The 23,629-nt window shown below is 39.8% G+C and overlaps 2 protein-coding genes across 4 annotated transcripts in view; one reads left to right on the forward strand and one right to left on the reverse strand.

Annotated features, from left to right (window-relative positions):
• Window positions 1-22,914, forward strand: part of myh11a (myosin, heavy chain 11a, smooth muscle) — a 34,041-nt gene extending 11,127 nt beyond the window's left edge. Inside the window, exons 4-42 of one of the 3 annotated variants that reach the window (XM_014018522.1) lie at window positions 157-184; window positions 4,463-4,562; window positions 4,687-4,713; window positions 6,282-6,374; window positions 6,468-6,531; window positions 7,422-7,520; window positions 7,676-7,819; window positions 8,711-8,806; window positions 8,906-9,024; window positions 9,348-9,500; window positions 9,578-9,751; window positions 9,897-10,070; window positions 10,768-10,882; window positions 11,019-11,212; window positions 11,319-11,440; window positions 11,517-11,586; window positions 11,659-11,819; window positions 12,041-12,149; window positions 12,276-12,407; window positions 13,163-13,369; window positions 13,503-13,640; window positions 13,726-13,849; window positions 13,946-14,117; window positions 14,239-14,451; window positions 14,536-14,680; window positions 15,720-15,926; window positions 16,039-16,143; window positions 16,257-16,409; window positions 17,095-17,343; window positions 17,462-17,674; window positions 17,765-17,977; window positions 18,055-18,216; window positions 19,327-19,455; window positions 19,539-19,627; window positions 19,721-19,844; window positions 19,935-20,143; window positions 20,284-20,392; window positions 20,480-20,652; window positions 22,007-22,914. In XM_014018522.1, coding sequence (XP_013873976.1) covers window positions 157-184; window positions 4,463-4,562; window positions 4,687-4,713; window positions 6,282-6,374; window positions 6,468-6,531; window positions 7,422-7,520; window positions 7,676-7,819; window positions 8,711-8,806; window positions 8,906-9,024; window positions 9,348-9,500; window positions 9,578-9,751; window positions 9,897-10,070; window positions 10,768-10,882; window positions 11,019-11,212; window positions 11,319-11,440; window positions 11,517-11,586; window positions 11,659-11,819; window positions 12,041-12,149; window positions 12,276-12,407; window positions 13,163-13,369; window positions 13,503-13,640; window positions 13,726-13,849; window positions 13,946-14,117; window positions 14,239-14,451; window positions 14,536-14,680; window positions 15,720-15,926; window positions 16,039-16,143; window positions 16,257-16,409; window positions 17,095-17,343; window positions 17,462-17,674; window positions 17,765-17,977; window positions 18,055-18,216; window positions 19,327-19,455; window positions 19,539-19,627; window positions 19,721-19,844; window positions 19,935-20,143; window positions 20,284-20,392; window positions 20,480-20,652; window positions 22,007-22,136 — 5,438 coding nt within the window. In that variant the 3' untranslated portion in view covers window positions 22,137-22,914. Of the gene's footprint in view, window positions 1-156; window positions 185-4,462; window positions 4,563-4,686; window positions 4,714-6,281; window positions 6,375-6,467; window positions 6,532-7,421; window positions 7,521-7,675; window positions 7,820-8,710; window positions 8,807-8,905; window positions 9,025-9,347; window positions 9,501-9,577; window positions 9,752-9,896; window positions 10,071-10,767; window positions 10,883-11,018; window positions 11,213-11,318; window positions 11,441-11,516; window positions 11,587-11,658; window positions 11,820-12,040; window positions 12,150-12,275; window positions 12,408-13,162; window positions 13,370-13,502; window positions 13,641-13,725; window positions 13,850-13,945; window positions 14,118-14,238; window positions 14,452-14,535; window positions 14,681-15,719; window positions 15,927-16,038; window positions 16,144-16,256; window positions 16,410-17,094; window positions 17,344-17,461; window positions 17,675-17,764; window positions 17,978-18,054; window positions 18,217-19,326; window positions 19,456-19,538; window positions 19,628-19,720; window positions 19,845-19,934; window positions 20,144-20,283; window positions 20,393-20,479; window positions 20,653-21,599; window positions 21,973-22,006 lie in introns of those variants that run through there. The other 2 variants (XM_014018524.1, XM_014018523.1) reach the window with 2 other exon arrangements.
• A 487-nt stretch (window positions 22,915-23,401) lies between these two features.
• The window catches only part of LOC106524637 (nuclear distribution protein nudE homolog 1), a gene marked incomplete in the record, with an annotated part of 4,224 nt that continues 3,996 nt past the window's right edge, over window positions 23,402-23,629 (reverse strand). The window contains 1 exon segment of the mRNA XM_014018527.1: window positions 23,402-23,629.

Genomic DNA, 23,629 nt, shown 5'->3' on the forward strand with positions numbered 1-23,629 from the left:
ATGTTGACGTGTTCAATACTTATTTTACCCGCTGTATCTGAAGATGTGACAAAGTAAAAACAGGAGGAGGTGAATAATTTGTCACATCACTGGTATTTAATGACACGACACCTTTTTAACCAATAATTAATGCTGTAWCTGTCTTTCGTTCTACAGATCGTGAGGACCAGTCCATTCTCTGCACGTAAGTGAAACCATTTTAATCTTTCATAAGAAGTCAACGATGAMTGTGACAGAACAGTTGTTGGTGTAAACATAGATATAAATCTCATCTGTCAAAGCTTCACGGTAAGAAATCATTATTTCTCAGATTGTGCCRCTCTGAGTTTATCATATTCAAACTGATGTAGCACTGAGGCTTCTGCAGCTCTCCCTGAGAACTTCTTCCCTCTGTCTGTCAGGAAGTGTGCCCTGAACCCTGATGGAAGATTAGTTTTCCAAATGGGCTCCATTCTGTTTATTTGTTTCAAACTAATTGCTGAGAACTGACGGGACCCAGTTTTTTTTCTTGTGGCAATTTATTTTTTGGATTTGGATATGATTTGTTTTCTTTTGAGATTTATTGACCTAATGGGTTTAAYGGTTCAGCTGAAGCCTCTTTGTTGGACCCATTATCTTTTTATTTTTATTGTTTACAATTAATACCAGCTCATTTTTGTTCACTGCCACTATAAACCCATATAACTCCAGTAAAGTCTACTCAATGCAGATGATGATAAATGAGAATGTATAAAGTACACACTCTATGCATCTAATATGTTCGTCCTCTGCTAAATTAGGTCTTGGGTTCAGGACCAGGTCTATACCTGGTATATACCCCTGAAAGTTAYTGACTGCATCATATGATACTTTAATCACAAAATATCCTTTGCACCATAAAACACCTCATGTAGGAACAAAGCAGGCTGAGAAAATCACAAAACAAGTTACCTTCATAAACTTGAGTAACCAGAGTAACCAGTGATTTTACAGACTAAATTAACTACACTCTGGCAGACTTTCTTCTCAGAGTCTTAATAGTTTCAGTAAATGAGCTGAGATTTTCAAAAGCCCTTCATTTACTGCAACCAGGATGCAGCAAATTCTTTCCCATCAAACTGTTTCCTCAACAATTAAGCTTCCTTATCAGAACATAACTGTACAAGTTTATTTGCATCCATCACAGCAGCTGAAACAAAGTTTAGTTTTCCAAGTTTTAAATCTTAAAATCGAGTAAAAATACAAAATTACATAATTAGTAAATTGCTTAAAAAGCCTAGAGCATTAATTTTAATTAAAAGCCAGAGAAAAAGGGTAGAAGTRTGGTGCTCTTATTGATTGACAATGGAAGACGTCCACAGTTTTAATCTGTCTGATCTGTCATTGATGATTTAGAATGTGGAACTTTTAAAGAACCTSTTTAGAAGATTGAAAAAAGATTTGGACTTTGACAGTGTGGAAAGTAGAAGTGACGGAAACTGGAGAAATGCTTCACACAAGCAATATGAATTTTTCTTTCACCCAAGTTTTTTCAGTTTGAMCTTTTCAGCCCCAAGGAGTTTTCTTAATGTTTTTGCTGAAATGTAACTGAGAGTATCTCAGCATTTACAAACTCTACTTACATCATCTTTATATTAAAATAAATCTAACACTTGGGAGATTTCATCAGAGGTGTAAGTATTAAAACAGCTGCTAGTTTTAGAGGTATTGACGATGGAACATAAAAATATTCCACTCACTTGAATAATTTTTGCATTAGACAGTATATARCCCATTTAAAACCATAATRAAGTAGGCTAAAAATTCTCTGAAACCATAAATCCACTTGTGGATATTACCTGTGCAAAGATTCATGCTGCTAAAATTAACTGGAGCAAAGACACAAATAATTTTGCATTTTGTCATTCTGCACAGGACTGATCATATTACCATTTAATAAATTGTTTGTTCTTTTGAAAAGTTATCTAAACATTTGTGTCACCATATTTATCTTATTTAAAACAATGATACGTTATATATAACTTCAGTTAGACCATATTCACTCAAAATCAAATCAAATAAAAAAAACTTCCAACACTTTACAACAGGTTTTGATATCTGCTTTGACTTGCTTTAAAAAATCTTTCTTTTACAGATTTGTAATRATGCCATTTTGTACAGTTTACTTTCTGATTCAACTGCTTGATGTTTGAACTGTGTTTGGTAGATGGAAAATTAGTTTCCATGAGCTTTTAGCCAAGATTCTTGGGTTTCTATTGATACCAAACATGTCCAGATTTAACTGTTAGATCTTCAGCTAACAGAAGTTAAAAGAAATARAAAATGGGAAAAGCTGTTTTGACCCTGGGACTGGGGGGCGTGGGGCTCAAACTGCCATCTTTGTTGTATTGATTTGTAATTCATTCAAACAGAATATTAGCTCGTCACATCTCACCATCCTCTGCCAAAATTCACAAATTAATAATAAATCAAAAACAATTAGACGTGGACAAATATAATGTCCCCTGAGCGAACAGAGCGCTGATGAATCATTCAGAGGAGAAACTCCAGTTAGTGCTGCAGTAACAGCTGCAGGAGCCTGGATGCTGAATATCCTAACCGGGCCTGGATGTGGCAGAGGAGCTGGATTCCACTTTCAGCTGCCAAATATCTCACAGAACATCCCAGGCCTTTTAAGGGCCCTTGACTGAGCGTGCATCTGCGTGGTGKTTGGTGGCTCTGGGATCAGTCAACTCAGACTCACGTCCAACTTTTGTTTTCTGGAAAGAATCTGCCCGTGGTTTTGTTTAAGAAGCTGAGTTACAAATTGGTTTTTATAAGGTACAGGAGAGCGTTATTTAGAAATGGGCCATCTGATGGTCTCCTATTTCTTCATCAGTGCCAAAAGAGGAGTTTTTTCCTACTACTAAGTCGCTCCCAGGTACTTAAAGAGTTCAAGTCTTTTGGTGTAAGGTTCTTGAACATTTAACAGAAAATACGCCTCTGTTGGTTTGACATCAGATGAGACAACTTGAGAAACCAAAATAGATCAAAGAACCAGAGAGCTGTAAAGTACTGGAAACAAATAACTAAAAGTAAAAATACCTTATCAGAAAATCACTTTGGTAGAAGTAAATTTCACTGAGCAAAGTACTTAAAGTCATAAAACCATTCACAAAAATCAGGCAAGTAAAAGTACWTTTAATACTTTTAAAACACACTCTAAGAAATAAACTGTTGAATTTACTGAAACCCCTTAATAGTTTTTGTTCCACTGCTGAGCAAAAATGGTGCTGTTTCTGCCTTTAAATGTTTCCAGATGCTACAGGTGGCTTTTATTTTGAAGGCTACAGTGTCAGACTGCTTCCTCTGGTTCTTACCTTTTTAGTTTAGCACCCTAAAAACATGTTGAAAGGCTTTTAAGGAATTTCAGGGGTGACTGTTAAGGGGTTAACCCACGGGTCTGCAACATTTACAATCCAAAAAGTCMTTTCTGCTCCTTCTCTTATTAATAAAATGTATCCAGAGCTGCGATCAACTGGTGGTCCGTGGGCCATTTTAATTTTGTTGAAGTGGTGCAATTCCGGCCAGTGGGGGTGACATGAAACAGAAAATTTATAAGTTTTTATATTAGTTATTTTTACACTTCATGAAAAATAATAATAATAACAACAACTCATGTATACAAGAAAAATATAGTTTATACCCAATTTAATAAAAACTAAAACCCTTGACTGTGCAGGGATATTTTTTCCTATTTTTGTATTGTTATTTCAATAACATATTTCTTCTCAGCAGCTTGTTTTAAAGGTTTTCCCCAAAAAAAAAATCCTGATAAATTTGAGAGAAAGATTATAAGGCTACTAGCATGATCTAATTAACATGTTTCACTTCCTTTTTTAGTAACAATCACTTATTTGGAAACAAATTGACAGGAAAACTGCTAAAGCTAGCATTTTCTATTGGGAGTAAAAACAAACAAATTTTAAAAAGTCATATTTGCTTTGGTCAAATCTTAAAGAGCCACAGGTAGCAGACCCCTGGGTTAACCAAACTGGTTCCACTAAACCAAGTTGCCTCATATTTACTCTACTTTAATAGAACCAGTTGACATGACTTGGTTGAATAAACTTTTTATTTTTAGAGCATAAACAACTCCTCATAAGTTCAGACATGTTTAATTTTGTAACAAGTAACTAGGTGTCAAATGTTAAAGTAAATAAGTTAAAGTATCAGTTTTAGGTTTTAAATGTAACAAAATAAAAGTAAAAGTAACGATTTAAAAAAATTGGTAAAATTACAAATACTCAAAATTACTTAAGTACTGTAATAAAGTAACTGTACTTAGATACTATAAATCTCTGCAAAGAACATTTAAAGAGGATAAAGTATAAAATTAAATGCAACCTGAGCTTTATCAAACTGTGCAGCTTAAACATCTTGTTTTTGTTTTAGCATTGTCTCTCATTTTCTCTTTATTTTTCTCTTTTCTTTTTTTCTTCAGCGGGGAGTCTGGTGCCGGGAAGACTGAGAACACCAAGAAGGTCATCCAGTATCTGGCTGTAGTGGCCTCCTCTCACAAAGGGAAGAAGGACAGCAGTGCTGTAGGTATCTGTGTGTTAGGGGTGGGGGGTAAAGTTACCATCTCTCAGCCAGCTCCCTCACTCCTTCACATGTGCAGAAAAACTGCCCAGTTTAATCCTGTATATTGCCGTTTCCTCCAAATAGCAACAATCAGGATCACAGTTTGCCTACGTGAGTATAGGGGAATGCCTGGAGTGTGGTTTTGTGTGTCGTGTTTGTTTTTAATACCTTAAATWAGAAAAGTGCATGAAGGTAGTGTCACGGAGTTGCCCAAACAAAGTTCTCTCTTTATTTTACTTGCACTAGTAAGATGTTAGCTTTAATATTTTATCCGTTAGATGGCATTTTACCAAATATTTGTCATCAGAGCAGATTTGGGACAGCCTCTTCTCTGGAATAAAATGTTCTGGAAACTCTGGAAGCTTCCAAAAACAAAGTGCTAACTTMTTTACTCTAGTTCAGACTGCATGATGGTTACGCTACAGTCACTTTAAAACCTGAACCTGTTCAGTGGACGTCCTATTTTATTTAATGKTTTTTTCCTTCTGCAGTGGTTCATCTTGACTTTTTGTGGCCCATCTTTCTCAGACATCCTTTCACTGTCAGTGGAGGTTGAGCTGAAACCTCCCTGACAGTAAAAGGGTCTCTCACAGATCACAGTGTGAGCATGCCCATTTCCTGTTCTTATCTGTCCAACGCCGGCCTCCCTCTTATCTTTTTTTTTTACCAGGTACTATGACAAGTATGTGCAATCCTGTCAAGAAGCTTCTTGTTATTTTTTTTTTTTTTTGCATTGTTGAGCTCTGTCTTCGAATCTGAAACAGTGCTAGATGCCATTGGCCTAGTTTTCGGAGGTATGTCTTGGAAATTTGTGAGTCGAAGATCCCACACACCCACTGAGCCCTCAGAGGGAGAATTCTTCAAATGTGTTCTGTTTTCTGTAAGCCCCAGAGGCTCCCACGGACTCCCACAGAAATAGTATTGGGAACATTTTTCTTCTCCGCTCTGTCCTCATCGGGCACTTTTATAAGACTGCTTCTGCTTGTCTGTCTCCCCAAGAATTTGTTTTAAACCATGTCAATCCTCTGTTCCAACTGCTTTCTTCTTTCTCTGTTGTGCCGTGCTCTCCCTTTTCCCTACAGTAGTTTTATTTGACAGGACCTTCTTCTCTGCTTTGCCACCTCTGAGCTGCACCTCATCAGTGGGTCTGTATCTTTTTTAAGGCATCTTTTTCTAAAAATGTTATATAATAACTGACGAATTAGAATCTGTCAGAATACTTACATCAAGTTTTATTCTGGTTTTTTGTCTGAGCACTAATCATAAAAAAACTCCTTTTTCCCCTTTTGAGGCTTTAGCTCATTTACACACAAGGTGTTTTTAAGTGAGAAAGTTTACGTAGAGGTCTRCGCCGCCTGACCCTGATGCGGGCTGAGAAGAACCGCTTTGATCAGGCGGATTAGCTTCATTCCAAGTGACGGACCGTCCGCTTCGTTTACTGACGTTACCTCAGCTCCACTTGCTCTGCAGTCACGCTGGAAGCAAATCGCATTTTCAGAAAGATGTTTTGGTTTCCCAACATGCTAAATTCAAATATTTATATTTATAATATTTAAGGTTTTCCTGAAAAATGAAGGTTTTGCGTCCATCCTGGTTTAATTTCATCTCTGAGGAGTGCAGTTGGAGGGTGTTGGACAGATTTTAACAGGAATATCTCTGTGTATAACTCTCACCACCAGGGGGAGCTAGAGAAGCAGCTCCTGCAGGCCAATCCCATCCTGGAGGCCTTCGGAAATGCCAAGACCATCAAAAATGACAACTCTTCTCGATTTGTGAGTTTGTTTCAGAACACAATGCTTTAGTTTTGTGTTGGGAAATTGTACCACTCCTTCCTGAAACACCTTCTCCCCTTTTTGCTCTTTCAGGGAAAATTCATTCGCATCAACTTTGATGTCACAGGTTACATCGTTGGAGCCAACATTGAGACTTGTATCCCTTTTTTTTATAAAATTACTAGCAGGGAGGAAAAATACTTATTTGATTTGTTTTCAGGCTTTTCTGTGAGGAAAAAACTGTTGTTTTTGTTCAAGTTTGAGCTTTCTAAATTATTTGCGTTTTGAACTCAACCTGATCTAAGGTGGTCTCAGTGGTTCCCAAACTTTTCAGCTTTTGACCCACAAACTACCAGCAGCTGAGAACGATTCCCCCAACTGTTGTTGATTGATAAACACTGCTTTCACGTCAAATAAACAAGGGCATAGTARCAATATTCATTACTTATTTTTGTCCATTGTAAGCACATTAATGATAATAAAAAATGTTGTTAGTTCTCCTTTTTTAGTGTAATTATTTCAGAAAATCTTTTCAGGACCCCACCTTGGGTCCTGACCCCAACTTTGGGAACCACTGACAGRTGAAGAGTTTTCACACATTAAAATAATTTAGAATAGGTTTGACAAGTAAATTAGTTAATTAGTAAATTAAAATGAGTTTATCTAAGGTGAAACAAACGCCAAAACATTTAGGAAATATCCCATCAAGTCCCACATCTGATGCTGGGAATAAGGAACTAATTTCAGGTGTGGCCTGMCCAAGTTTCTTTGACACACATTTTTTGCCATATCTAAATAGAACAGCCCCTGAATGTCTCTGAACAGAGATAAAACCTACTTTCATCTGATTCTGACAGCTTTTTTAGTTTGATAATTGATTTTTGTTGCCTTTATGGCTACTAGAGAAACCAAAACATGCACAGACTAATGTATTTCTTTCCTGCCTTTTATGGAGCATCTCCCCTGACTGAAAGTGGTCTTTTAACAAATGTAATTTATGTACGTAAAGAAGTTTATTTCAATTCTTTAACAGGTTTTTGCACTCAGATCTGCTGGARAAGTCCCGCTGTATCCGACAGGCAAAGACAGAAAGAGCTTTTCACATCTTCTACTACATGATTGCTGGTGCTAAGGACAAAGTGCATGGTGAGATAAGTTGTGCATTTTTTGTAATTCTACATTGTTGATTCTTCTGAATCTGTTAGATGCAGGTGGAACTGTAAGAACTGAGAAGATGCAGATATGAATGTTGTTAAAAACTACTCTAAAACTCTGACTTTTGATTTGTGCTCTTTTCACAGAGGAGCTTCTTCTGGAGCCCTTCAGTAATTACCGTTTCCTGAGTTCGGGTCACGTTCAGATCCCTGGTCAGCAGGATGACGAGATGTTTGAGGAGACCATGGAGGCCATGAAAATCATGGGCTTAACCGACGAGGAGAGAATCGGTACCGATATTTAATTCAATACTTTACTCTTGATCCTGATGATTTTTTTTAAAGAGGGAGTTTCTAGCCCCATTCATAAGACGCCTCAGTCTGGGACTGATGCATGTTCTGTCCACCAAACAKTCAGAAAAAACACGAAGGTGGAAAGGCGAGTAAAGTGAGCCTGCCTCTGATGCCCCTCTGAGCCCCCAACCGAGGTATCAGAGCCGGGCCTGAGGTGGGCTGACAGACGTGAAAAAGCAACCTGTGGTTCCGTGCTCAGAAAATGATAATGAGCTGATGACATCAGTGAGCACATAATCTAACCAACTAACAGATTTATTAGAATAAAGTAGAAAGCCTTTGTCATGTACACAGAACACACCCTATACAAGATTAGAAGCTGCTCCCATACAGTTCACACAGTGCAATAAATAAAACTTAAAAATTACTGCTGTAAAAATGGTCCTATACAAATAAGACCAGAACTTAAAAAGAAAAATTTTACATTACAGAAGGAATATTAAAGATKACACAAAACAACAACTTTGTATTTAGTTTTAAAAAGTATTGAACCACAGGATCACTAAGTAAGTTTGTTTTGTTTGATACAAGTCAGATGTCTGTCACACAATAAATACAGTATGTCGTGGTCCACTTCAGCCGAGCTGACATCTGCTCCACGCCACTTCTGGTTTTGCGCTGCCGAGTTAATTTCTGAACGTGTACATGTGAGCGGGAACTGRTTATTTTATGAATGACCTGAAGGTGCTTAAAGCTGGATTGGTCTGTGCGTCGATTTCATAGTACTGTCTTGTGAAAGAGGCTACCRTTAGCAGCACCTCCTGATGGACGCAGCACTCTGACTTGTTTTATACATTTTAATCAGCATGTTTGGTTTTTATTTTGCAGACATCCTGAAGGTGTGCTCCACTGTGATGCAGCTGGGAAACATAGCCTTCAAAAAAGAGAGAAACCAAGAGCAGGCCACCATGCCAGACAACACCGGTTAGATGTTTTTACTGCTTTTTTCCTTCAACATGCTGCTGCTGTTCCCTGGACATCCTTTGTTTTAAGTGTAGCACACGTCTAATGTTGTCTCTGCAGCGGCTCAGAAGGTGTGTCACCTGCAAGGCATCAATGTGACRGACTTCACCCGAGCCATTCTCACCCCTCGCATCAAAGTGGGCAGAGAGGTGGTGCAGAAGGCACAGACCAAAGAGCAGGTACGTCAGATGATTACAGTCGTGCCACAGCAGAAAAAAACCAGTCCAAACATGTTCCATGTGATGAAGATGTTGCTGTATCTGTAAATCCAGTCTATAAAGCTTACAATCATTTTCTGTAAACAGGCATTCACTCCTTCCTGCTTATACCCGTCACCTGAATGAAGTTATGTGTATATAGGAATTTTAAAAATGTCACAAGTGAAGCTTACTGGTTTAATTTACTGGTTTTATTTATCGTAAAGAGCTCACAAGCTATAAAATGTTTAGTTTCCAGATTGTTTTGAACTCTGGATTGTTTTTTCTGTATGTTTRTTTTTTAGGCTGACTTTGCTGTCGAAGCGTTGGCTAAGGCTGTCTATGAGAGACTGTTTCGCTGGATCTTGGGCCGAGTCAACAAAGCCCTGGACAAGACCAAGCGACAGGGAGCCTCCTTCTTGGGAATCCTTGACATTGCTGGATTTGAAATCTTTGAAGTATGAACCTGTTCATTTAGYTCACATGTGCATAGATTTTAATTTTGTAATYGTGYAAACATGCATGGTCTTTGCAGGACAACTCCTTTGAGCAGCTGTGCATCAACTACACCAACGAGAAGCTGCAGCAGCTYTTCAACCACACCATGTTCATCCTGGAGCAGGAGGAGTACCAGAGGGAGGGCATCGAGTGGAACTTCATCGACTTCGGCCTGGACCTGCAGCCCTGCATCGAGCTCATTGAGAGGCCGGTAAGTATGACTAATAAAAAACAAAGTAAAAAATCACTACTGATATTTAATGCACAGCATTAAAGGTTCTCCTATTCCTCACAGATGTATTTTGACACTCCGTGTTTGATTTTTGTTGCTAATCGTAGCTGTGTGGTGTCTGCAGAATAATCCTCCAGGCATCTTGGCCCTGCTGGATGAAGAGTGCTGGTTCCCAAAAGCCACAGACATCTCCTTTGTAGAGAAACTCATGAACACTCAAGGAAACCATGTGAAATTTGCCAAACCTAAGCAGCTTAAAGACAAAACGGAGTTCTCTATTCTGCACTATGCTGGAAAGGTGAGTAGAAGATGCATATAACTAGGGCTGCAGCTACTAATCAATAAAATACATAAAAATAGATAATTAAGTGCTGGCAACAGATTTCATTTTCAGTTTATCGATTTTTATATTAATTCWTTGAGTTTTAATYTGYTGACAGYGTCTGAGTGAAGACACTTGCTTTAACCTAATACTGTAAATAAAAGAAGGTGTTTATTRAATTMTTRTAATAAGCAGMTGTCTTGACTGAAAGTCTTCTTAACGTGATCGTCACTGAGACCGTTCATGGTCAAAAATAAAGACTTCACTAGAATAGTTCACACTTTTATTTCAGGTTACACTCTTCCCTCAAGGACACATTTTACAAAACTCAGAGAAAATTTGAAGAGACTTCCAAGGATATAGCACACATTTGTCTATATTTTTGTGTATTCTCACATGACGTTTTTACTGAAGCTATTTGACAAATATTTACCTATTTATGCATTATAATTTAAGATTATATATGACCTGTTTTTTGAACAATTTTTTATGTCAGTCCAAAATTTCTATTTTGGAATAGAGAGGTCAAAATATTTAGTTGTTTCGTTTTCCGATCCATCGATTAATTGAACAATTAATCAATTATCATAATAATCATTAGTTGCAGCACTACATATAACCATCATTTTTTCTTCTTATCAGTTCACATAATGTGGTTATTTTTGTTTTGTAGGTAGACTATAATGCCACYGCCTGGCTGACAAAGAACATGGATCCCCTAAATGACAACGTCACCGCACTGCTCAGCAATTCCTCCAGCCCGTTTGTGCAAGACCTCTGGAAAGATGGTGAGACGTTTCCAAAACAAAACATGAGCTTCATCAGCTTTACTTTTGACAACAAATGCACACAGAGGTGTCTAGTTTTATGGTGTTTTAAGCACAAGCTGCTGAGTCATCGTTTTTGTTTTGTTGTGYACTTCAGCGGACCGAGTGGTGGGTCTGGACACGATAGCCAAGATGACRGACAGCTCCATGCCCAGCGCTTCAAAGACCAAGAAAGGAATGTTTCGCACAGTAGGACAACTTTACAAAGAGTCTCTGGCAAAACTCATGACCACACTGCACAACACTCAGCCCAACTTTGTCAGATGCATCATCCCAAACCACGAGAAGAGGGTAACTTCATTGTCTTGCATTTAAAAAGACACAAATGGTGTTTTTATAGAGGCTTAAAAAGAACTATAATCAATCAGAAATCCAAGTAAAATGTGATTTTTCTCAGGCAGGAAAGCTGGATGCCCACCTGGTCCTGGAGCAGCTCAGGTGTAACGGCGTGTTGGAGGGAATACGAATCTGTCGACAAGGTTTCCCAAATCGAATCGTCTTCCAGGAGTTCCGCCAAAGGTGAATTTAACACAGTCTGGAAACAAGATTAAAATAAATCTGTATTAAATGTAAAATCTCTCCCATCTCTTTGCAGATATGAGATCTTGGCTGCAAATGCCATTCCTAAAGGTTTCATGGATGGCAAACAAGCCTGCTGCCTCATGGTAGGCACATAAATTTAAAAAAAAAAGATCTTTACTCTCAGATCAGTACTCATGTCACTGATGTTTGTGYAGATCAAACATCTGGACCTGGACCCCAATCTGTACAGGATCGGACAGAGTAAAATCTTCTTCCGCACAGGGGTGCTCGCCCAGCTGGAGGAGGAGCGAGATCTGAAGATCACCGTCATCATCATTGCTTTCCAGGCTCAGGCCAGAGGCTTCCTGGCCAGAAAGTATGAACCTTCAAGCCTCCGCACACATTTCACCCTCTCATAAACTAAGTTCACATTAATCACATTCCTCGTATCAAAGTGTTTTGGCTGATTTTATTTAGCATTTAGGGAATGATTTTAGATGCTTTTCTTGCCATTTTTACTCTTTTCTGAATAAACCTGGCAGGCTGCAATAAATTAGAAGTGATGTGATGTTTGTTTTTTCTGTTGGGCTTTTAAAGGGCATTTGCCAAGAGGCAACAGCAGCTTACAGCCATGAAGGTGATCCAGAGAAACTGTGCTGCTTACCTCAAACTCAGGAACTGGCAGTGGTGGAGGCTTTTCACGAAGGTCCGCTGCACGCCAAAGCAATGACCTCACATTAATATTTATTAATATTTTATATTTAATATTTATTTATGTTTTTATGTAGAGTTAAGTATTTGTGCTGATTTTTATTTATTTTTTGAACTACAGGTCAAGCCTCTACTGCAAGTGACCCGACAGGAGGAGGAGATGAGTCTAAAGGAGGAAGAGCTGCTTAAAGCCAAAGAAGTGGCAACAAAGTTTGAGTCTGAGCTGAAAGAAGTCACTTTGAAGCACACACAGGTAAAAAATGAAAGGAAACGCATTCCTTGGAAAATACTTTTTTATTCAATCATTAGTCCTCTGGAGCACCACTCACRTGTGGAGTACCTCAGGGCTCCATACTTGGCCCTCTTCTCTTTTTTTTCATTTATCTTCTCCCTCTATGATTTATTCTTCAGAAACATGGGGTCTCGTTCCATTTTTATGCTGATGACACCCAAATTTATGTCCCACTGAAACAGGAAAAGCAATATTCTGTGAACCAACTTCTGGAATGTTTTGCAGAAGTCAAAGCATGGATGTCGCTGAATTTTTTTTACATTTTAAAGAGCTAAAGATGGTGGTCGTATTGTTTAAAGCCCAGTGACGGTTCCAAAGTTCAAGGTGATCTGGGTCGTTTAGCAAAACATCTGACCCAGACTGCAACTAGCCTGGGTGTTAGACTGGCAAAGATTTAAAACTAGATGTTCTCAGCTTTTATCATCTGAGACAATTGGCCAAGGTCTATCCATTTCTTTCACAGAATAATGTTGACATTTTTTTCTCCTTGCTTTTAACGCAGTTTGAAATGTTGGTTTTAATGTTTTTTTGTTTGTTTGTTTGTTTTTATATTATTGACTCATTTTACTCTGTTTATTTTTATGTATTTTTAATATTTGGCCAACGGTGTTGTTCAAGTGCTTTATAAATAAAGTTGTATTTTATTGTATTTTTATGTCACAGACATATAACTCAAGCCAAGCAGAGTTTAACTTTGTAACTCTGTATTCCTGCAGATTTTAGAGGAGAGGAATGCCCTGCAAGAGCAGCTTCAAGCAGAGACAGAGCTGTACGCAGAGGCTGAGGAGATGAGGGTCCGCCTGGCAGCTAARAAACAGGAGCTGGAGGAGATCCTTCACGAGATGGAGGCGAGGCTGGATGAAGAGGAGGAACGCGCTCAGGCACTGCTGCTGGACAAGAAGAAGATGCAACAGCAGATGCAGGTCTTCTTACTTTCTTGCTATCCATTTTTAATTTCATTTTTKTTGCTGCATCTAGTTTCTGTGCTCAGATTATTTCTTTCTGACAGATTAGACTAATGCATGAACTGATGACTGAAAGTATTTTAATTTATAGGAACTAGAGGAACATTTGGAAGAGGAGGAGGATGCCCGTCAGAAGCTGCAGCTGGAAAAGGTCACTTGTGAAGGAAAGATTAAAAAGCTGGAGGATGACATTCTGGTAATGGAGGACCAGAACAACAAACTTCTCAAGGTCAGATTTGGAAATCCAAATTTTTTAAATTTGATTTTAGTGAATTATTTATTCAGTTTATTGGATGTTGGGTTTTGTTTTTTAGGAGCGTAAACTGTTGGAGGAAAGAGTTGCAGACTTTAGTGCCAACCTGGCAGAAGAGGAGGAGAAATCGAAGAACCTCACTAAGCTCAAAAATAAACACGAGTCTATGATCTCAGAGTTGGAAGGTCATTTTTTTAACATTCATMAAAACTCACTGAGCATTTCTCTGGGAGGGATTTGTTAATTAGATTTGACTTTGTTTGTTTTTCTTCTGTTTTTAGTTCGTTTGAAAAAAGAAGAAAAGACTCGTCAGGAGCTGGATAAGGCAAAGCGAAAGTTGGAGGCAGAGTCTAACGACCTGCAGGAGCAGATAGCCGACCTGCAGGCCCAGATCGCTGAACTCAAAGCTCAGCTTGCCAAGAAGGATGAGGAGTTGCAGAACGCTTTGGCAAGGTGATATCCAGCTCTGGTTACCCTGATTGTTGGTTTTAGTCAAAATGTTAAATGTGTTTGCAAAAGTTCCACTAACGCAGTGCAAGTTAACCAGCATCTCCTCTGCTCTTCGTTCTCTCAGGTTAGAAGATGAGATGGCTCAGAAAAACAATGCTCTGAAGAAGATCAGGGAGCTGGAGGGACACATCTCCGACCTGCAGGAAGACCTGGACTCTGAGCGAGCAGCCAGAAACAAGGCGGAGAARATCAAACGGGACCTCGGCGAGGAGCTGGAGGCGCTCAAGTCTGAGCTGGAAGACACACTTGACACAACTGCCACWCAGCAGGAGCTGAGGTCAATCACATTAAAACTCATATATATTGTTAAAGTATTTTAAATGTGYTGTGAAAGGTGAGGCTGACAGTCGAATGTGTGCAGAGCCAAACGTGAGCAGGAGGTCACRCTGCTGAAGAGGGCCATCGAGGAGGAGAACCGCGCACACGAGTCTCAGATACAGGAGATGAGACAGAAACACACCCAGGCTGTGGAGGAGCTCACCGAGCAGCTGGAGCAGTCCAAACGAGTACGACCTCATTATTTTAAAACTTTTATTTAAACTGGAGAAACTGCATTTCCTGTGAAAACCCTAGTGTGAATGCTTCTTGCTGAAAACTTAAGATGAAAGCTGCTGAAATTGAAAAGTGTTAATGTGAGTTCAATCTGAAAAGCTGAAAGAAGAAAAGAAAAAGCCTAACTTTGCAGAAAAACTATAAAAAGAAGCAAAAATATAGCTGAAATGGTAGAAAAAAACTAAAAGCGAAAATAGCTGAATGTAGCAGAAAGCATCTTTAAGAAACATAAATGGCACAAATTATCAGAAAAAATCAAAAAGTAGATAAAAGCAGAAGAATAGCAAAAAGCAGATCTATATCTAAAACGGCATAAAAGGCTAAATTTTACATAAAATAAGCTAAACTTCGCAGCCAGAAKTTGAAATTAGCACCCAGTGAAAGTGCAGTAAAAAATGTAAAGTAGCTAAAGCTATGTGTATTTGATAAAGCTAAATTGAGCTAATAACAGCTGAACATTAGCTAAAATTGCAGCAAATAGCTGAATATAGAAAAAAAACATATGTAAAAAAGCCTAAATGGCACAAAGTAGCAGAAAAAAGGTAGAAAAGCCCAGAAGAACAGCAGAAAGAAACAGATTTAAAGATGAAATGGCAGAAAAAAAATCTAAAATTAGCAAAAACTAGGTAAAATTATAACAAGAAAGGTTTAAGAAAAAAAAGCAGAACCAGAACAAATTGTGTAAGGTTCTGTAAATATTTAGAAACATTTTAAAGGATTTTAAGAGCGCTGAAAATGGCTCTTATTCATTTTCGATGGCAAAAAAGTGGCCAAAATAAATAGCTGAAGTGCCAAAAGTTATAGCACCCTTGTCATAAATGAGCTGAAGGTTTTGATAAATGAATTGTTGAAATGGSTCAAAGATTATGGAAYGACTTGGATGCCAAAAGACATATGGAAGAACTGTGGTAGTGAAATTAAAGAGAAACATGAAAACCAAGCATTGACACTATGACAATTTGTTCTGATATCAGTCTCTTCTCTTCTCTTTAGGTAAAGACCAACCTGGAAAAGGCTAAACAAGCTCTGGAGAAGGAATCTTCTGAATTAACCATAGAGGTGCGCTCGCTGACTCAGGCCAAGCAAGAAGGGGAGCACAAGAGGAAGAAGCTGGAGGGCCAGGTGGCGGACCTGCAGTCCCGCTTCACCGACAGCGAGAAGCAAAAGGCTGAGCTGAGCGAACGCTGCTCTAAAATCACTGTAAATCTCCTGCACTCRCATCAAACCCAACAAAGAAACAATAAGAACATTTCAGGAGTGTCGCACTTAACTGCCAACTTCAAAACGYTGTTTCTGCACCTCTTTTTCTCAGGTTGAACTTGAAAGTGTAACAAACCTACTGAACGAGGCAGAGGGCAAGAACATCAAACTGAGCAAAGACGTGACCAGTCTTACTTCTCAGCTCCAAGACACACAGGTGCGTTATGTGTTAAAGCAGGAATAATTCAGTCTCCTCTTACATTTAAAAAGCATCCAGTATTGAGGGTTAAGTCTGAGGATTTAAACTAYGGGTCTGCTGCACTGTCTCAGGAGCTGCTGGCTGAGGAGACGCGTCAGAAACTGCAGATCTCTACGAAGCTGCGACAAGCGGAGGAYGATAATCACAGCTTACAGGAGCAGCTTGAGGAGGAGATGGAGGCCAAGAGGAACGTGGAGCGACATGTGTCCACCCTCAACATCCAGGTCAGGAGTCAAAAACAAATTACTCATGTTGGTAAAATTATTTAGGAAATGAGATGAAAGCAACAGACTGCTGCATTTGAGGTGCACAAAGGAGCGTTATTGCAGATCCTTCCTCCCTGCAGCTGTCAGACTCTATAACCAGCACCACACCCACAAATCACAAGAAGCGTTTACACACCTGCTGCTGCCCACACAATCATCTGTACTCTTACTGTTCATTGTCATTACTCATCTGAACAATAATTTGCACTACTACTCATTTATATTATTAATAATCTGAGCAATCATTTGCTGTTATTACCCATTTTAAACTTTCAAAATAATTCTGCTGTAATTGCACATCTGTGTTTCTTGTCTGACAAGCAAATTCTGATTCCTAATGTCAGATTCTGATAGTCTACTGTCTCTAAAACAAAACTTAACTTTTTTTTATTCTTGCACAATTCTTTATATTTTTAATTATTAGTAGTTGTATCATTGCTAGTCAGTGTTAGTTTAGTTTTTTGTGCACTGTCTATCGTTTGTAAAGTAACTAGCGTGTAAACCTCTGTACAGATGCTGCTGTGACACCTGAATTTCCCCTCTATTACTATTCTATTCTAAATTCTGTAAGAAAGCAAAGAAAACTTGTTGGAAAGTGTAATTGTAGGTGGAGAAGTGAAGCTGCCAATTAAACTCTGTATAGTTATCAGATTCGAAGAAGAAGCTGGAGGAAATGTCGGGAAACATCGAGCTCTTGGAAGAAGGGAAGAAACGCCTGCAGAGAGATTTGGAGGCAGCCAACACTCAGTTCGAAGAGAAGGCCTCGGCGTACGACAAGTTGGAGAAAACCAAGAACCGTCTGCAACAGGAGCTGGAGGACACGCTGATGGACCTGGACAACCAGAGACAGATTGTGTCAAACCTGGAGAAGAAACAAAAGAAGTTCGACCAGGTGACAAAAAAATAGAAACTTAACTTCTTTTCTTGCATTTCACAGATTACTTTTCAAAAAAGTGCAATGGARTCTGAGTCTTTTTAATGCATTCTCGCTTGTCCTTTCTGACCTGCAGATGCTGGCTGAAGAGAAGAGCATCTCCAGTAAATATGCAGAGGAAAGAGATCGTGCAGAAGCCGAGGCTAGAGAAAAAGAAACCAAGGCTCTGTCGCTGGCGAGAGCTCTGGAAGAGGCCCAGGAYGGCAGAGAGGAGCTGGAGAGGACCAACAAGGCCCTGAGGATGGAGATGGAGGACCTGATCAGTTCCAAGGACGATGTGGGGAAAAATGTTGGTGCTTTTTTATTTGCCTCTCAATCCTGTGGTGTTTTAGGCAAAAGAGAGAACATCCCCGTTGATTTGAAAACATCTTGACGGCAGGTTCACGAGCTGGAGAAGTCCAAACGAGCCCTGGAGGCCCAGGTGGAGGAGATGAAGACCCAGCTGGAGGAGCTCGAGGACGAGCTGCAGGCGGCTGAGGATGCCAAGCTGCGTCTGGAGGTCAACATGCAGGCCCTGAAAGCCCAGTTCGAAAGAGACCTCCAGGGACGGGATGAGATGGGCGAGGAGAAGAAGAGGCAGCTCGTCAAGCAGGTAAACAAAGGAGGACGGACGATTTTTAAGTTTAAACCCTCAGATTTCACCCAAACTGTGACGCTTGCTGACTGCAGGTCCGTGAGCTGGAGACTGAGCTGGAGGACGAGCGAAAACAGAAAGCTCAAGCTGCTGCTGCCAAGAAGAAGCTGGAGACGGACATGAAAGACCTGGAAGGACAGATTGAGACGGCCAATAAGGGACGAGATGAAGCCATCAAGCAGCTCCGCAAGCTTCAGGTGAGAGAGAGGGTTTCTTCACTGGTATAGATTTTAAAAGAATCAAAACTCTTAAGAGCGCATCGTCTGAATGAGCTGAACGCTTTGATGTATGAATGACTAAAATAGCACAGTGTGCAGCAGAATTTAAACCTTTAGCATTCGTTCTTTGCGATCTAATAAACTTGAAGCACTTGGAGAGCACAAACCTCCACCAAGGCCATTTCCCCTAACCTGCAATGGAAACGGCATGATTCGTAAAAACTTCCTCTATTTCGCAAAAAAGTTTATACGCTGGCTTGAGGTGATTTTTGGGCTTTTCGACAGAGTTCATGCACACAAGGAGAGATGGAAACACATTTGCCGAATAAGTTCTGACGTAGCGAACATTTACCTCACACGGTTGATCAGCTGTTCCCGCTGTGAGCGACTGCAGCAGGACCCCTTCTCCCRCTGTCTTCTCAGTTATTAAAGTGTCTGTGACATGCATGTTCTCCAAATACAAGAAAACATCTTTATATTTAAGAAAGCTGGAATAATACACAAGATTTTACCCATTTTGTCTCATAACTGGCACAATTTCTTTTGAACTTGACTCGGCCAAAGTGAAACAGGAAGTGACATCAAAGGGGAATTTTTTAACAAAGAAAACTCTCTGGTCTTTGTTTAATGAAACTATACTATTTGATCTCCGACTCTGATAGTGACTCAAAATAATCTTAAACATCTCTACAGTCTGAGTTGTTGGCTGTTGTAGCAACGCTCTGTTCACATGCAGACAYTCCCCTTTGACATCACTTCCTGTTACTTCACAGGTAAATATCTCAACAACTGTTGATCTCAGCAACATGAAATTTATTTTGCAATATTTTATCAGTGTCATCTTTTCATAAATGCCTTCATATGTATTACAAAAATCTGACGTCACAGGCACTTGAATGGTGTGTTCCTTTGGCCAATACCCACCTGTGGTAAAAATTTCATGAAAATCCGTTAAGTTTTTGAGTAATTTTTTCCAGACAGACATACGCGCCCGAAAACATTACCTCCTCCCGTGGCGGAGGTAATAAAAAAAATAAATCGGACCATGATTGTCTGAATGCTGAATCCATGTTCTGTTGCTCCCTTCAGGCCCAGATGAAGGACTWTCAAAGGGAGCTGGAGGATGCCCGCGCTGCTCGGGAGGAGGTGCTGGCCACGGCGAAGGAGAGCGAGAGGAAAGCAAAGAGTCTGGAGGCTGAGCTCATGCAGCTGCAGGAGGTGACACCGTCACTAACCTGTTCACCTGTTTTATTGGAAATCGACAGAATTTTTCTAAATAATTAGATGACTCTTTAATCCAGGAACTGGCTGCAGCTGAAAGGGCCCGGAAGCAGGCAGAGGCTGAGAGAGACGAGCTGTCTGATGAGCTGGCGAGCAACACTTCTGGAAAGTGGGTGGAAGTTGTGTGTTTTAGCCTCAGCTGTGGAGTAAACTGAGAGAACGAGTCAYGTTGATGTTTGCTGCTGTGGTCTAATGTGCTCAGATCAGCCTTGGCAGACGAGAAGCGCCGCCTGGAGGCAAAGATCGCCCAGCTGGAGGAAGAGCTGGAGGAGGAACAAAGCAACATGGAGATCCTCAACGACAGGCTGAGGAAGAGCGCGCAGCAGGTGACGAGTCTGGGAGGAGCTTCTCCAAGCTGAGACACGGTAAAACGAAGCGCCCCCCCAACCCTGACCTCGTTCCCATCTCCTCACCAGGTGGAGCAGCTGAACAATGAGCTGCAGACGGAGCGCAGCGCCTCTCAGAAGAACGAGAGCGCTCGGCAGCAGATGGAGCGTCAGAACAAGGAGCTAAAGGCCAAACTCCAGGAGATGGAGAACCAGGTCAAGTCCAAGTTCAAGTCCTCCATCTCTGCGCTGGAGGCTAAAGTGGCTCAGCTGGAGGAGCAGCTGGAGCAGGAGAACAGGTTGGGAACAAATAATCCCTCAAAGCGTTTGTTTTAATCAATAGCCTTTGAAAGAAGCTTCAATTTGTTATGTGCTATGGCATGAAATGTGTGTAATAAATATGAATGCATTTATGGAAAGAACTTTTATCATGATTTAGGGACAAGCAGGCAAATGCCAAGAGTGCTCGCCAGAAGGACAAAAAACTTAAAGACCTGCTGATACAGCTGGAAGACGAAAGAAAACAGGCGGAGCAGTACAAAGATCAGGTATAAACACTTAATTAACCYGACTTAATTCTGATCATGATCAGGAAAGAGACTGGTAAAGTCTGAGTTTGTATCTTCTACCTCCAGGCGGAGAAGTCAAACTCTCGCATGAAGCAGCTGAAGCGGCAGTTGGAGGAATCGGAGGAGGAGTCTCAGCGTGCAACCGCCGCCCGCAGGAAGCTGCAGCGGGAGCTGGATGAAGCCACCGAGGCCAGCGACGCCTTGAGCCGCGAGGTCAATTCTCTCAAGAGCAAACTCAGGTGAGGGCAATGCATCGAAAGAGACGAGCTGGTTTTCACGGTAGTTATTCTCTCATTTCTGCTGCAACTGAACAAATACTGTACAGGAGCAGACATCTCAATGATATATACAGTACTCTGCAAGTTATTATAAGCTTTATTTTTTATTAATTGTGAGTTATGCATTTATTATTGGTGTTTTATCTTTTATGCTTTTAAGAATGTTGTTTGCTTTTATATTGATTATTGCCTTGTGTTCAGCACTTTGGTGACAACTTGTTTTTGAAATGTGCTGTATAAACTTGATGTTGATGATATTTTTATATACTTAGCTTCCAAGAAGTCAGTCCTTTTTTTTTTGCTTTATTTATTAAAGTGTGTCTGGAAGAAGTTCTTCAGACTTCATGAARGTTATCTATGGAATTATATTTGTGCCTAAAAATCAGAGAAAAAACTCTTAGATGTTAAAACAAAAATTAAGAATATGGTTTAAAAAACATTTAAAAAGTTGTTTCAAAAGCAAAATTTGCAGTTTTATAAAAATGATATGCATCCATTCATTTTCCGAAGAGATCTTCAAAGTGAAATGACACTGGAAGTAAACATACCCTGCTTCGGATCGTAGGGGAAGTTGTCTTCCGGGTCACTAATCTGTCACTCAAGAAATCTCTGTTCAATAGGAAAAGACTTCTCAGAAGACTTTTTAATGTGTTTTTTTTTATCAAATTCTTAATTTTTGTTTGAACATCTAAGAGGTTTTCCTCAAACCCTTTGCCATCCAGTTGTTTGTAGTGCATGTACTTGTACAGTCTTTTAGGCACAAATCTAATTCCATAGTTTCCAAGTTTCCTTTTTGAACTTTAAACTCCTTTTCAGTCCAGTCTTTGTGTTACATCTTTAGTCCCTGAGCAGGAAGCCAAACGTTTACTGAGTAAAAATCAAAACTATCATGTCCCTCTTTATTGCAGAGGCAACCCTGAACCTAAGGAGTAACACAGCAGGTACCTCTGCGCCTAAAGTTACCCCGTTGACGTTTTTCATTCCAGACCTTCTCATCCTCCGTGCACTCTAAATGCTCTCATTTCTTTCACTGAGCCTAACTGAGGGAAATGTGGCTCATCGAGCTGTGATTTTAAAAAAAGGAAATGATGAAGTTCTGGTTTTCTGATGGCCATGTTTTTCTCAGTGCTTGGGTTTAAGTGTTATAAACCAAACTCATTTTCCTGAGCAAGGAGTCGAATGAGTTCGATAACCAGCGCGCTAACCCGTACGTTCTATTTCATTGTTCCTCCTTGTAGCGTTCACTCAGACCTGACAAGCCCCCRACACCATCACCTCCTCTCACTGTGACTCTGCTTGTCTGTGGCGTTTCTAGGCGTGGAAACGAGCCCTCCTTCGGCAGTGCGCCGCGGCGTATGGGYGGAGGCCGGAGGGCGGTTGAGGACGCCTCAGAGGAGGAAGTGGACTCCCAAAGCGACTTCAACGGAACAAAGTCCTCCGAGTAAGGAATGATTTGGAAAAACAAGATGGCAGAATAAAAGGTTCAGGGCAAAGTCTGCCACTTGGAACGGTCAAAAACCTGCTTTGCTGTCTTCAACCTTTCAAATGATATTTCTCATTTTTAAAGTTTTATGGATCTTTTGAAGCACGTTCTTCCCACAAAGCCATCAGAAAGAAATTATATYTAATAGGACTTGTTTTAGTAGCTCTGATTTTCACTGTTTTAGATGCACTGAATATCTTTCTTATGCAATATTTTGTGCACCAATAGGTGTCTAATTATTACCTACTTCAAACTTAAAGTGGAGGCGAGTAAATCCAGATAATTTTATTGACTGTTGACCTTTTTGCCTGTGACTGCTGTTACTGCTTCAGAGCAGCACTGAAATAAATTCAGATCAGATGTAAACACTGTCTGCTTCCAATCAGTGCTGACTTCTGTACCCGAAACATTATTTAACCCAGAGATTTTCTAAAGCCACTTTTTTTTACATGATTTGCACCTTTCCTGTGCCCAAATGTTTAGATCTTTATTATAGTAATAATTACGGTGAACACCGGAGGTCAAAGGGATAATAAATTCACTTTTTTTTTATCATGAGCCACATGTTGATCGAGCAGCACTTCTTTTAAWCTTTGTTCAGATTCACTATACATGTTTTTCAAATCACTCTAAAGCAGCTCTTTTAATAATGTATAATCAACTAATGTTTACATGACACCCTTTTGTACACTTTAACTGTTCAAGCACCAGCACAAGAAATAAAGATCATGAAAAAAGTATCTTTAACTGTATTTTTTTTATTTTCTGTCTTGGTCAGTAACTGATATTAGTCCCATCTGTAGGAAAAACCCTGCAAACCAGCAGAATAATTGATGGGTAGAGTACCCCAGGCACATAGATGAGCAGTATTAGAAACACAGTTTGAGGATYGCAGTAACGGTTAACCCAAGAGCAGGTGAGCAGCAAACAAACTGAGATCCAGTTCTGGACATGATGATTTACACACAGGTTACAGAGTGGTGAGCTGACGGTGGAATATGAAAGAGTACAGAGCTGCAGGACTTCAGCAGCAACACCAGAAAAACCTGTTTCAGCCAAAAGCACTGCTGTCACGCTCCTCAAAAAAACAAGTTCAGTAAAGTCTCTAAATGTCTATAGATTCAATTCAACTGTGCTCATCTTTGACCTAACATTTATTATTGCTTCTTTTTTTCCATATTGTCACTAAAAATGCAACATTTTTAGATCTTGCTCAAAAATAGAAAAAATGTTGTGGGATGCACATAATAAAACAACAAAAAACAAAAGAAAAAACTAAAACTGACCACTCATTTCTGTATTTTAAACAGCTCAGTTCAGGATTCACAGCAAAGCAAACCTTACAAACTGAGGAGTGCTCTTTTTTTCCCTCGGCTAATTAAAGTCTAAAATCCTAAAGAAAAGTTATTTTAAAAAGTAGTTCAGATTTTTCAAAATGAAGCCAATGGTTAATAT

This window comes from Austrofundulus limnaeus, unplaced genomic scaffold, assembly GCF_001266775.1.
Source record: "Austrofundulus limnaeus strain Quisiro unplaced genomic scaffold, Austrofundulus_limnaeus-1.0 Scaffold194, whole genome shotgun sequence".
Classification (NCBI taxonomy): Eukaryota; Metazoa; Chordata; class Actinopteri; order Cyprinodontiformes; family Rivulidae; genus Austrofundulus; species Austrofundulus limnaeus.